This window comes from Schistocerca gregaria, chromosome 1, assembly GCF_023897955.1.
Source record: "Schistocerca gregaria isolate iqSchGreg1 chromosome 1, iqSchGreg1.2, whole genome shotgun sequence".
Taxonomy (NCBI): domain Eukaryota; kingdom Metazoa; phylum Arthropoda; class Insecta; order Orthoptera; family Acrididae; genus Schistocerca; species Schistocerca gregaria.
The window spans coordinates 894,308,169-894,323,407 of record NC_064920.1 but is presented as its reverse complement, the minus strand read 5'-3'; the positions used below and the strand labels follow the sequence as shown (position 1 = coordinate 894,323,407).

The 15,239-nt window shown below is 40.2% G+C and overlaps 1 protein-coding gene across 1 annotated transcript in view; it reads right to left on the bottom strand.

The window, feature by feature from the left end:
- The window catches only part of LOC126273901 (eIF-2-alpha kinase activator GCN1), a 225,651-nt gene that overhangs the window by 20,427 nt on the left and 189,985 nt on the right, over positions 1-15,239 (bottom strand). Inside the window, exons 33-36 of the mRNA XM_049977066.1 lie at positions 8,769-9,038; positions 6,824-6,937; positions 6,506-6,736; positions 6,218-6,411 (exon numbers count right to left, since the gene is read on the bottom strand). Of these exons, the coding sequence (XP_049833023.1) occupies positions 6,218-6,411; positions 6,506-6,736; positions 6,824-6,937; positions 8,769-9,038 (809 nt within the window). The remainder of the gene's footprint in view (positions 1-6,217; positions 6,412-6,505; positions 6,737-6,823; positions 6,938-8,768; positions 9,039-15,239) is intronic.

Here is a 15,239-nt window from a genome sequence, read left to right as displayed (position 1 = left end):
AGAGCCAGGGAGGGGTGAGTAGTACTTTGCTTGGATTTGATTCTAAGAGACTGTTGACGAAGCAGCTGGAGACGGTGGTCATATGTGCAAGAAATATGTGTTGAGTAATTATGTGAATGTGTGAGTGCTCTCGTTTTTTGACAAAGGCTATGGCCAAAAACGTAGTTTTGAGAGTGAGATTGTTTTTCTGGGCACCTGACTGTGGTTCAGCAATCATTCTCATGGTGAGTTTCTGCCTATCCTCATTATTATTGATTCTCAGAGTATTCGTGCAAGTTTTCTGCTGTGTGGCTTTATAATCACCGTCTCATTTCATCAACATGGTGTCTGCAACACATGAATGGCTGGCTACGTAAACTGACTTCCATGACAGGCCAAAACTGCAGGCCATTTCTGTGGGTATCTCGCAATGGATCGGTCCTGCCAATCTCAAGCTCCTGGTTTCCCACTCATGTGCAGGTGCTGCCCATCGGGTTCTAGTCTCACCAATCTGCCCACAGGCTGGGTCTGTTAGTGTGTGGCGTAATGCTGCAGATTTTTGTGGTTTATCTGTGGACCCAAGACTGTGATGCTCCTTCCCAGGCCAGAGGACACGGGTGATGGATTTCAGGAATTGTGACTGTCTCGTCAGAAGTACATTGTACAATGCGACATTTTATAGTCATTTTTGACACTTTGAAAGTAGTTTATACATTAAAAAGTATGAATCATAAGAAGAAGAAAATTGTGGCAGTTTGTAAGCTATGTACTCGTGTATTTTTTGAAAGAGAAATCACAATATCTGTAAAATAATAGACATAAAATAATAAACATAGTAAAACCAACATTTTATTGGCGGTCACCTGTTGAAAAAGTATTCTAAATCTGTCTTGCGACTCCAAGGAAATGCGTATTTTTGTCATCGAATGTGTTTTCTTCTTCTTCTTCTTCTTCTTCTTTTTCTTCTTCTGCTGCATATCCACTAATGGATGTTTGCGCTCACATTTACCCAGTCTTCTCTATCTCTTCCAACATGGATCAAGTCACCAATGTTTCTTATTCCTGTCCACTGTGTGATGTTGTGGAGGCATGACATTTTTCTCCTGCCAATTCCTCTTCTGCCTTCAATGTTCCCCTAGATTATCAGTTTAAGATGGTGATACCCTCCATTTCATATCACACGGGCTAAGTAAGCAGTTTTCTTACATTTGATTGTAGTTAGCAGTTCGCAGGTTCTCTTTACTCTTCTCAGGATATCTTCATTTGTTTTCCTTGCTGTCCATGGGATTTTGAGTATTTTCGATATAACCACATCTCAAATGCTTCCAACTTGTACAAGGTGTTCACTTTTGATGTCAAACTTTCCACGTCGTGCAAAAGCACTGACCATACATAGCTCTTCATAAGTCTAACTCTTGAGGTTAAGATCAAAGTCAGTGCTAGTGAGCACTTTGTTAAATTTCATGAATGTACTGCGAGCCTTCTCTATTCTGCATCTTATATCCATGTCCGATGACCAATTTTTGCACAACCACGTCCCCAAGTAGTTAAATGTATTCACCCTGTCTATGGGTTGATTATTGTGCATTAATTCTGCATTCTGATGTTTCCTTTTATTGAAATAAAATAACATCAGTGGTCTTAATGAAACATATATACCATTTGGCTTGCTTTCTTCATCTAAAAACAGTTCATTACAAAAAGTGTTGACATTGATACTTAAAACTTTTGCTCACACATTTAGAAATACGGAAGTCCTTAATTTTTTTGTCAATTTATGTCTTGACTTGCCCTTGAGATCTCAAAATTTGTCAGGGAAAAATGGTAAAACGTGTCTGGAAATCAGAGAAATAGCAGAGAATTTCATTTGGGGTAACCTGTGGCAACCCTCATTATGAAATGAATTCCCTGTGGTGACCCCTAATTATGTAACAGGTCTCAGACATGTATTTTTACTTTCATTCTTCTTTACAGATGTTTTGTGATTTTGCTTTTAGTTTGTTCACCTTTAGTTACATTTTGTGTTTGCTAGATTAATATTTTTTGACTAATTGTCTTTTGTTCACTTGTATTACTTTCAGAAAAACTACTATCACATTGAAAAAATGTACTCAGTGAGTGAAATAACATATGTCTAGTGAATGAGGATACTGCAGCAGGATGTCAACTTTCAGCAGAACGGTATGGAGTTAGTGCCTTGTGTAAAAGCATTTAAAAGACTCCACAAACACTTGTAAGAGACAGGTGCATTTGAGATGACAGTTTCAGATGTCGGGAGACCATGATAAGCACAAAACTGTGTGCATGAAGAACAAGTTTTTCATACTGTGAGGGAGTTTCAGTAACAGAAAAAATTTATTGCAAGTCTTTTAATCAGACTTGTCACCTACTAAACAACATAGGGCAGCTAATGACTCAACTGCTGAGTGCCCTAAAGATAAAAATCATCATCATCTATAGGAGATAGCATAAATTTTTGCTTATTAATGAACCACAAAACTCTACAAAAATCTTGATATTTTAACAATTATGAGGAGAAAATTTCCACAATAAAAATGTCTCCCGTGGTAACTAAGACTATGTCAAAACGAAAGTTAGGGTTGCAGACAGCCGAAAGGATAGTTAGTTCGCTACAGTGCTTCGCTAGACATGGTATGCCCCTTGAACCGACTTGCCCAGCCACTTTTGGTGTGGGGACTACCTACAGTTATGGACTCCCTATTAGGATTGTTGATATTTTTAAAATATCGGGAATCCAATATATTGATATTATCATTGACCCTCAATATACCGAAAGAAAGTAACGGTATATAGTTGGAAAAAATATCAGCGTGCCAGCCTATAAAAATACCACCTGCACAGTATGTGCTGCCAGTTGTAGAGCTGTATAGTTAAGTAAGTGTACATCAGCAAACTAGCAGCCTGCTTATCCCCCCTTAGAGCAAGAACTGGAAGGAAAATTATGCACATTAATGTTCGGCAATAACCACTTTGCTAACAATGATAACTGCATCTAAGGGGGCACAATAAAAGGTGTCCGATGGGTCCGTCATTCATTTTTGTCACATATCCAATTTGTCCGGTACACTTCTTGTTGACTTCCCGGTCCTCCCTACCCCCCTCAGATTTCTGCAAATGCCAGTGACCTAGCAGTTGTGTTGTGAAAATTGCCTGGTGAATATAAACACTTCAGTTTCTGTTGGTAGAGCAAAGTGTCAATTATGTAAGCATTTCCCCTCAACATGTCTCCACCCACCACAATGCCCAATCTTGTCATGCTTAAAAATTGTTTTTTAACTCAACTGGTATGCCACATATATTTGCTTCACACAGTTAAAGAAAGAGACTGGGACATGATGGGAAAGCTCAAAATGTAGTAAGACTTCTTCACATAGTGAAAGTAAAATTATGTTCTGCAATAATTAAAAAAAAAATTCAGACAGTTACTGAAATCTGCAAATAATAATAATAATAATAATAATATCAATACTTTATCAACAGACCTACTCTCAACTGTGGTGCAACTTTGAGTTTTTCACATTCATGAATCATCATCATAGGTGAAGGAAGTTATAATCACTCAAAAATATTCCTGGGCTGACTAGAGGTTTCAACCCTGCATGTTTGAATCTGCTGTAGAAAACTTGCCTACATAGCTGCTGAGCCATACAACTATATTATAAGCTACCCAACAAATGCAGTAAATGTGAATAGGCACACTTTGTCTTTAATACAATCCAACGTCTCAAAATTCAGAGCAATTTCATTCCAATTTTCAGTTCTGTTTTTGATCTACTTACTGTTGGCAAAACAATATTAGGTTTCTGACATTTGGCTGTTACTGTTAGTTGTTACTGCAGGCACTAAACTAACAACTTTAGTGTAGTTTGTCAGAGTGCACAACAAATTTTGCTTCCATATATTATTTGTAGGTCTTCTTTTATCTTTGCTATTTCTGTTAACTATTGGGCCACTGACGGTAAAATAGAAGAGAGTGTGGGCTGTTGTTTTTGAGAGCCAAATGCACACTGTATTACAACTATTGAGTTTCTCAATGGTTATCTAAACAACTACATTTAACAAATATTGTTTTGAAATCTGAAACAAACTAAACATGCTTAAAAGTAATCTTTCTTATCTCTGTTTGGTATTACTGTTGACTGGAAAACAAAGCACAAAGGTCTGGACTGATTTTCTGTAAGACAAAAATTATGAGTTAATGGTAGAAGCATTTAATGTTGAACCTTCTGAGATTCACTTTTAATTTGGGACCTTTTAACGATAATTTTTGTTAAACTAATGCCCTGTGATCTCAGCAGTGCTTTCTGGAATGAGTATCAGCACCTGGATCAGGAAGAACCTGAAGGTCACAAAGAATCTGAAGAACTTCAGACAAACAAAAGCAATTTAAATAGCTACCCACCTACAAGAATGCCTAGGAATGAAGAGGTGGAAACTTTTTAATTTTAGGAAATGAGAAGAAACACTACTTAGTTTGACTCTAGAGTGTGAGTAATTCACAAAAAATTAGGTGGGAGAAAATATTTCTCTCAGCTCTGTGAAGATCCTCTCCCAACAGTGTGTAGTATGGGTAATATACTAACAGCATAATCATATTTAAAAAGTTACATTATGATAGTATATCATTGTTGTTGTTGCGGTCTTCAGTCCTGAGCATAGTTTGATGCAGCTCTCCATCCTACTCTATCCTGTGCAAGCCTCTTCATCTTCCAGTACCTACTGCAACCTACATCCTTCTGAATCTGCTTAGTGTATTCATCTCTTGGTCTCCCTCTACAATTTTTACCCTCCACACTGCCCTCCAATACTAAATTGGTGATCCCTTGATGCCTCAGAACGTATCCTACCAACCAATCCCTTATTCTAGTCAAGTTGTGCCACAAACTCCTCTTCTCCCCAATCCTATTCAGTACTTCCTTATTAGTTATGTGATCTACCCATCTAATCTTCAGCATTCTTCTGTAGCACCACATTTCGAAAGCTTCTATTCTCTTCTTGTCCAAACTAGTTATCGTCCATGTTTCACTTCCATACATGGCTACACTCCATACAAATACTTTCAGAAGTGGCTTCCTGATACTTAAATCTATACTCAATGTTCACAAATCTCTCTTCTTCAGAAACGCTTTCCATGCCATTGACAGTCTACATTTCATATCCTCTCTACTTCGACCATCATCAGTTATTTTGCTCCCCAAATAGCAAAACTCCTTTACTACTTTAAGTGTCTCATTTCCTAATCTAATTCCCTCAGCATCACCCAACTTAATTCGACTACATTCTATTATCCTCGTTTTGCTTTTGTTGATGCTTATCTTATACCCTCCTTTCAAGACACTGTCCATTCCGTTCAACTGCTCTTCCAAGTCCTTTGTTGTCTCTGACAGAATTACAATGTCATCGGCGAACCTCAAACTTTATTTCTTCTCCATGGATTTTAATATCATTTTATATCATTAAGTAAAGTTATTTTAATGTTGGTACAAGTCTGTAATTCAGTGAAAGTTGAAACTGGAGTGATGTGCATATAACAAGGTAAAGAAGGAAGGAGACGATTATGTAGTAGGAGAAATACAGTACACAGTATGAAAAATCTAACAGTAGACTCCCCCCCCCCCCCCCCCCAACCCGTCTATTGCAAGCACTTCGCAATGTGCACTAGACATTTAGCGTATTTCATATTTTGTAGTGGCTCTCTGCTTATCACAGTGTTAATTATGGAGAGCAGTATGGAAACATGCCTGGTATTATACAAGGAATACTATCATTTATGTACTCATTTTTACATTTTTAAAGAGACGTGGTCAATATTTGTGGAAGTGGCAAGGTGGACAAAACAATTGTAACAACACTAAATGGTGAGTAGCAACTTTCCATTTCACAATATTGTTACATACCATCCTGGATTTTCCATTGTCTAATTACAACAATAAATGTGAATTAACTACTAAGAATCAGTGTGGGCAGTTATATCTTAAAATTTCAAATCTGGAAGTAAAAGCTTATGAACAAATTGAAAACAAATTCACCTGTTTCTCTTTATTAAACAGAGGATGCAGAGTTATGTGAAAATAAATAGAGCAACACTTTCAAGGAATGTGATGAATTAAAACCTGTCAAAAATGTTTTAATACATGGATCATCTGGTCCTGTCTTAGATTTTACAGATATTATTCAACAAAACTAAACCTTTAAGGAAATAAGCCTAAATTCATACCTTATTGCAGGATCATCTGATGACCGGACACCAGCATGAAGTTCTGTAAACAATGGATCTGCTCTAGTATGGATAACAATTAGGTGACTTAAGGCATTCGCGGCTTTTATCCTAACTTGGCGATTAGAATCATTCAGAGCCTTCAGGAAAGTTGTTTGCAGCTGTGGCAGGAACTGCTTCAACATCACTCCAACCTACAGTTTAACATGAAATTAAGTAGGTCTGTTAGAAAATCACTTCGAGTACACTGCTTTGCAAATAAATCTTTACATAGGCAGCTTCACTCACCTTCGCAAGCAACAATGCTAATGTTTCTAACACAGCTGCTTTGACATTCCAGTTGAAACGATCTCCAAGTATTCTAATTAATGGACCTGTAATGTGAACAACAGATGGTTGCAAAGCTTCAGCACTGGTCAGGCGAATAACTTCCCCGAGACCTTGTGCTGCTTGCTCCTTCACTTCTGGCAAACCATTGAGAATTGCTTCACGGAAAATCGGAAGTATAGGTGTGATACCCTATAAGAACAATAAAAATTAATGGTGAGTTTTCACCAAATTATTCTCTGTTTTCATACAATTAACTGTTTATGTTGTAGTACCAACCTTTGGAAGACAAAATCCAGGCAGCAGTTCTTGACCCTTTAAGTCACTTACAGCAAATCTTACAGCTTGCCTTATATCTCCCACATGGGCTGTTTGCTGTGTTGGATCCAAGGTCTGTGAAACAAACTTTCATTTTTTAGAACAATATAAAAACATTAATCCTAATTTTTTGTATATTCATAACAGCATTTATCGATTTACACAAAAGTATTGCAATAAATACTAATTATTATCAATACAACTCTTCATCTATTTTTATTATTTCTTTTTTAGCAAGTCAAGCTGCAATCTGGAAATATGTCAGCCATCTGGAAAAGCAATCTTCCCCCCATGAAGTAGTAACATCTAAATTACATCTTTATTCAATTAAGTTGAAGTATGAGATGTAATCATTTCATAGTTTCATATACACTACTGGCCATTAAAATAGCTACACCAAGAAGAAATGCAGATGATAAACGGGCATTCATTGAACGAATATATTATACTAGAACTGACATGTGATTACATTTTCACGCAATTTGGGTGCATAGATCCTGAGAAATCAGTACCCAGAACAACCACCTCTGGCCGTAATAACGGTCTTGATAGGCCTGGGCATTGAGTGAAACAGAGCTTGGATGGCATGTACAGGTATAGCTGCCCATGCAGTTTCAACACAATACCACAGGTCATCAAGAGTAGTGACTGGTGTATTGTGACGAGCCAGTTGCTCGGTCACCATTGACCAGACATTTTCAATTGGTGAGAGATCTGGAGAATGTGCTGGCCAGAGCAGCATTCAAACATTTTCTGTATCCAGAAAGGCCTGTACAGGACGTGCAACATGAGGTCGTGCATGATCCTACTGAATGAAATATAGAATTTCGCAGGGATCGAATGAAGGGTAGAGCCACGGGTTGTAATACATCTGAAATGTAACGTCCACTGTTCAAAGTGCCGTCAATGCGAATACACGTTTCCAATGCGCGTTCACAGCGATGTTGCCGAACACAGATGCGACCGTCATGATACTGTAAACAGAACCTGGATTCATCTGGAGGGGGGGGGGGGGGGGGGGGGGGAAGACGTTTTACCATTCGTGCACCCAGGTTCGTCGTTGAGTATACCATCACAGGTGCTCCTGTTTGTGATGCAGCATCAAGGCTAACCACAGCCATGGTCTCCGAGCTGATAGTCCATGCTGCTGCAAACGTCGCCTAACTGTTTGTGCAGATGGTTGTTGTCTTGCAAACATCCCCATCTGTTGACTCAGGGATCGAGATGTGGCTGCACGATCCGTTACAGCCAAGCGGGTAAGATGCCTGTCATCTCGATTGCTAGTGATACGAGGCCGTTGGAAACCAGCACGGCATTCTGTATTACCCTCCTGAACCCACCGATTCCATATTCTACTAACAGTCATTGGATCTCGACCAACGCAAGCAGCAATGTGGCGATACGATACACCGCCATCGCGATAGGCTACAATCCGACCTTTATCAAAGTCGTAAATGTGATGGTAGGCATTTCTCCTCCTTACAAGAGGCATCACAACAACGTTTCACCAGGCCACGCTGGTCAACTGCTGTTTGTGTATGAAAAATCTGTTGGAAAATTTCCTCATTCAGCACGTTGTAGGTGCCGCCACTGGCCCCAACCTTGCGTGAATGCTCTGAAAAGCTAATCATTTGCATATCACAGTATATTCTTTGTGTCGGATAAATTTCGAGTCTGTAGCACATCATCTTCGTGGTATAGCAATTTTAATGGCCAGTAGTGTAGATCTACAAAAATAATAATGTATTGCTTTCCATTATTTTTAATATAACGCAAAAGTAAAAACAGTGGATGGGTAATAATTTCAACTGTTACAATGAAGGGGGAAGCAAAGGAAGGAAAACAATTAACTATGTGAAATCAAAAAATACTAAAAGTGAAAACTCATGAGTCCAGTCTTTCTTACCTTTGTAACAGCATTCAGAGCTTCCCATGCCATCTGAAGAACTTCTTTATTGGAATCAGTGAAAAGATGAATAAGGCCACGTAGCAACTGTGGAACATACTGGGAATAATCAGCATGCGTGTGCCGACAAAACGCACACAGTAGTGTCACAGATGAACGGCGTACTTCAACTTTATCTGATCGAGTTGATTCCATCAACTGATCCATTATTGTACGGATACCTACTTCATCAGTTACTGAAAGGACCACGGCCTGACAGTATTCCAATTCCTGAAATATAATTTCATTGGTAGTAGGTTTATAGTCATGTTAAAACTTTGGAAATAACTTTTTCAAAATACTAAATAATGGAAAATCCAGGATGGAATGCAATAATATTATGAAAAGGAAAGTTACCACTTAGCATATAGTGGAATGCCGAGTTGTAGATAGGCTCAACAAAAAGACTGTCACAAATATGAAGTTTTTGGCCAGTGAAGCATTTGTCAAAACTAGACGACACACACACACACACACACACACACACACACACACACACACACACACACACAAATGCAAACGCAGCTTCCAGACACATGACTGCAGTCTCTGGCAACTGAAGCCACATTGGCTGTCCTCTATTTTTAACGAAGGTCCTCACTGGCCGAAAGCTTCTTATTTGTGACAGGCTTCTTGCTGGGCCTATCTTCGACTCAGCTTCTCCGCTATATGGTTAGTGGCAACTTTCCTTTTCATATTACTTCAATATACTCTTACAGGAAAAAGTGAATCCTACAGCATTTGTTTTAAGCACTTCACATCTTAGGCTTCAGTGTGTGTATTGAAGGGGAAAAAAAACACAACAAAACATTAGATGAGTGCAGTTAAAATGATAAAAAATGTAGGAGTTTCAAATAAGTTGTTGTTGTTGTTGTTGTTGTTGTTGTCTTCAGTCCTGAGACTGGTTTGATGCAGCTCTCCATGCTACTCTATCCTGTGCAAGCTTCTTCATCTCCCAGTACCTACTGCAACCTACATCCTTCTGAATCTGCTTAGTGTATTCATCTCTTGGTCTCCCTCTACGATTTTTACCCTCCACACTGCCCTCCAATGCTAAGTTTGTGATCCCTTCATGCCTCAAAACATGTCCTACCAACCAATCCCTTCTTCTTGTCAAACTTCTCTTCTCCCCAATCCTATTCAAAACCTCCTCATTATTTACGTGATCTATCCACCTTATCTTTAGCATTCTTCTGTAGCACCACATTTAGAAAGCTTCTATTCTCTTCTTGTCCAAACTAGTTATCGTCCATGTTTCACTTCCATACATGGCTACACTCCAAACAAATACTTTCAGAAATGACTTCCTGATACATAAATCTATATTCGATGTTAACAAATTTCTCTTCTTCAGAAACGCTTTCCTTGCCATTGCCAGTCTACATTTTATATCCTCTCTACTTCGTCCATCATTAGTTATTTTGCTCCCCAAATAGCAAAACTCCTTTACTACTTTAAGTTTCTCATGTCCTAATCTAATTCCCTCAGCATCACCCGATTTGATTTGACTACATCCCATTATCCTCGTTTTGCTTTTGTTGATGTTCATCTTATACCCTCCTTTCAAGACACTGTCCATTCCATTCAACTGCTCTTCCAAGTCCTTTGCCATCTCTGACAGAATTACCATGTCACTGGCAAACCTCAAAGTTTTTACTTCTTCTCCATGAATTTTAATACCTACTCCAAATTTTTCTTTTGTTTCCTTTACTGCTTGCTCAATATACAGATTGAATAACATCAGGGAGAGGCTACAACCCTGTCTCATTCCTTTCCCAACCACTGCTTCCCTTTCATGCCCCTCGACTCTTATTACTGCCATCTGGTTTCTGTACAAATTGTAAATAGCCTTTCGCTCCCTGTATTTTACCCCTGCCACCTTTAGAATTTGAAAGAGAGTATTCCAGTCAACATTGTCAAAAGCTTTCTCCAAGTCTACAAATGCTAGAAACGTAGGTTTGCCTTTTCTTAATCTTTCTTCTAAAACTGATCCTCCCCGAGGTCCGCATCTACCAGTTTTTCCATTCGTCTGTAAAGAATTCGCGTTAGTATTTTGAAGCTGTGACTTATTAAACTGATAGTTCGGTAATTTTCACATCTGTCAGCACCTGCTTTCTTTGGGATTGGAATTACTATATTCTTCTTGAAGTCTGAGGGTATTTCGCCTGTCTCATACATCTTGCTCACCAGCTGGTAGAGTTTTGTCATGACTGGCTCTCCCAAGGCCGTCAGTACTTCTAATGGAATGTTGTCTACTCCGGGGGCTTTGTTTCGACTCAGGTCTTTTAGTGCTCTGTCAAACTCTTCACGCAGTATCTTATCTCCCATTTCATCTTCATCTACAACCTCTTCCATTTCCATAATATTGTCCTGAAGTACATCGCCCTTGTATAAACCTTCTATATACTCCTTCCACCTTTCTGCCTTCCCTTCTTTGCTTAGAACTGGGTTGCCATCTGAGCTCTTGATATTCATACACGTGGTTCTCTTCTCTCCAAAGGTCTCTTTAATTTTCCTGTAGGCAGTATCTATCTTACCCCTAGTGAGATAAGCTTCTACATCCTTACATTTGTCCTCTAGCCATCCCTGCTTAGCCATTTTGCACTTCCTGTCGATCTCATTTTCGAGACGTTTGTATTCCTTTTTGCCTGCTTCATTTACTGCATTTTTATATTTTCTCCTTTCATCAATTAAATTCAATTCAATATTTCTTCTGTTACCCAAGGATTTCTAGCAGCCCTCATCTTTTTACCTACTTTAACCTCTGCTGCCTTCACTACTTTATCCTCTGCTGCCTTCACTACTTTATCCTCTGCTGCCTTCACTACTTTATCCTCTGCTGCCTTCACTACTTTATCCTCTGCTGCCTTCACTACTTTATCCTCTGCTGCCTTCACTACTTTATCCTCTGCTGCCTTCAATACTTTATCCTCTGCTGCCTTCAATACTTCATCCCTCAGAGCTACCCATTCTTCTTCTACTGTGTTTCTTTCCCCCATTCCTGTCAATTGTTCCCTTATGCTCTCCTTGAAACTCTGTACAACCTCTGGTTCTTTCAGCTTATCCAGATCCCATGTCCTTTGCAGTTTCTTCAGTTTTAACCTACAGGCCATAACCAATAGATTGTGGTCATAGTCCACATCTCCCCCTGGAAATGTCCTACAATTTAAAACCTGATTCCTAAAACTCTGTCTTACCATTATATAATCTATCTGATACCTTTTAGTATCTCCAGGATTCTTCCATGTATACAACCTTCTTTTATGATTCTTGAACCAAGTGTTAGCTATGATTAAGTTATGCTCTGTGCAAAATTCTACCAGGAGGCTTCCTCTTTCATTTCATAGCCCCAATCCATAATCACCTACTATGTTTCCTTCTCTCTCTTTTCCTACTGAAGAATTCCAGTCACCCATGACTATTAAATTTTTGTCACCCTTCACTACTTGAATAATTTCTTTTATCTCATCATACATTTCATCAATTTCTTCATCATCTGCAGAGCTAGTTGGCATATAAACTTGTACTACTGTAGTAGGCATGGGCTTTGAGTCTATCTTGGCCACAACAATAGTTTGCTGTGCTGCTTGTAAAAGCTTACCCGCACTCCTATTGTTTTATTCATTATTAAACCTACTCCTGCATTACCCCTATTTGATTTTGTGTTTATAACCCTGTAGTCACCTGACCAAAAGTCTTGTTCCTCCTGCCACTGAACTTCACTAATTCCCACCATATCTAACTTTAACCTATCCATTTCCCTTTTTAAATTTTCCAACCTACCTGCCCGATTAAGTGATCTGACATTCCATGCTCCGATCCGTAGAACGCCAGTTTTCTTTCTCCTGATAACGACACCCTCCTGAGTAGTCCCTGCCCGGAGATCCGAATGGGGGACTATTTTACCTCCGGAATATTTTACCCAAGAGGACGCCATCATCATTTAATCATACAGTAAAGCTGCATGACTTCGGAAAAAATTACGACTGTAGTTTCCCCTTGCTTTCAGCCGTTCGCAGTACCAGCACAGCAAGACTGTTTTGGTTAATGTTGCAAGGCCAGATCAGTCAATCATCCAGACTGTTGCCCCTGCAACTACTGAAAAGACTGCTACCCCTCTTCAGGAACCACATGTTTGTCTGGCCTCTCAACAGATACCCCTCCGTTGTGGTTGCACCTACGGTACGGCCATCTGTATCGCTGAGGCACGCAAGCCTCCCCACCAACGGCAAGGTCCGTGGTTAATGGGGGGGGAGGGGGGGGGGGGCCTACACCCATTCTGGCATGAAAAATGCAATACTTGGATCCCTTAAAAATTTTATTTTAATTCTTAACTTTAAAAATCCAGACACATTTATGACACTAATATTTTATGATAACATGTTATGATATGGCCCCCATCTAGGTGTCTAACGATGAAAAGAAAATGGAAAAAAAAGAAACAATTATACAAAAAAGTGTGTAACATGAATAGATTCACACTTCAAGAAAATTTTGAGGAAGCTCTTGAAGGTAATGCACTTTTGTTTTGGTTTTCTATACTTCACAATTCATTTCACAGACCTTTCTTTGAACCTTCAAAGGTGTGTATTACCTCTTCTGGCACTAATCATGCCCTCCAACCTTTCAAGCATGCTCTGGATTAATGCTGAAATGTCATCTTAAGGAATCATCTCCCAGTTATTTCATGAGTGCCTACTGTTGATTCTGTAGGGTATCAGAACAGTGCTGATGGCTCTTTGCTCCAGCTGGTCCCATACATGCTCGAAAGGATTGAAATCAAGGCTTTGAGCAGGCCAAGCCATAGCACACATCTCCATTTCATCAAAGAAATCTTGCACAATTCTCGCAACAGGTGGGAATACATTATCATGTATTAGTGTAAAACAACCAAATGCACAACATGCTCCAAAAGGATTTTCTCCACATGTGCTGCAGGGCTCCCATGTTCCACAAAGAAAAAACCATCCTTGCAGCCGTACTGATTCCTGCCTACACAACCAGAGAACCATCCTGAGGGGGCATCCTGGTTGAGAATGTACAAGGCGAATGCCTTCCTACAGGTCTTCTCCTGACTCTCTCTCTACCGTCAGCAAATCACAAGCCAAATCACGGCTCTCAGTGAACAACAGCTCCCATTGTTGTACTCTCCAGCTGTAATTTTCCCTCATGAAAATCAAATAATGGAAAATCCAGGATGGAATGTAACAATATTAGAGAAGGAATGTTGCTATTCACCATATAGCAGAGATGCTGAGTCACAGATAGGCACAACAAAAAGGTTCTCATAATTATAATTATAGCTTTTGGCCATTAAAGCCTTTTTTGTCAAAACACACACACACACACACACACACACACACACACACACACACACACACGACTGCAGTCTTAAGCAACTGAAACCACACTGCGGGCAGCAGCACCAGTGCATGATGGGAGAGGCGACTGGAGGGGGGGGGGGGGGGTTCTGGAGGAGGCTGGGGCGAGGAGAGGAAGAGAGAGTATGGTGGGGATGGCGGATAGTAAAGTGCTGCAGTTTAGACGGAGGGCAGGGAAGAGGGAGGGAGGGGGGGGGGGGGGGAAGAAGCGGAAAAGGAGAGAAATAAAAACACTGTGTGTGGTGATGAAATGACACCTGTGTAGTGCTGGAATGGGAACAGGGAGGGGGCTGGATGGCTGAGGACAGTGACTAATGACGATTGAGGCCAGGACGGTTGCGGAAAATGGAAATTTGTGATAAGGACTATGGGACCAAATTGCTGAGGTCATCAGTCCCTAGGCTTACACACTACTTAATCTAACTCAAACTAACTTATGCTAAGGACAACACACACCCACACCCACCCACACACCCACCCACACACCCACACCCACACACACACACACACCCACACACCCACACACCCACACACCCACACACCCACACACCCACACACACACACACACCCACACACCCACACACACACACACACACCCACACGAGGGAGGACAAGATGCCTCAGACCACATGGCTACCCTGCGCACCGACAGTTATGTGAATTCGACGGTTATGTGAATGTAGAATGCATTGCAGGGAAAGCTCCTATCTGCGCAATTCAGAAAAGGTGGTGTTGGTGGGAGAGATCCATATGGCACAGGCAGTGAAGTAGTGATTGAAATGAAGGATATCGTGTTTGGCAGCGAGTTCAGCAACAGGGTGGACCACTTGTTTTTTGGCCACAGTTTGTCGGTGGCCATTCATGCAGACAGACAGCTCATTAGTTGTCATACCTACATAGAGTGCAGCACATGGTTGCAGTTTAGCTTGTAAATCACATGACTGGCTTCACAGGTAACCCTGCCTTTAATGAGATATGTGATGTTAGTGATCACACTCAAGTAGGTGGTGGTGGTGGTGGTGGTGGTGGTGGTGGTGGTGGTGGGAGGATG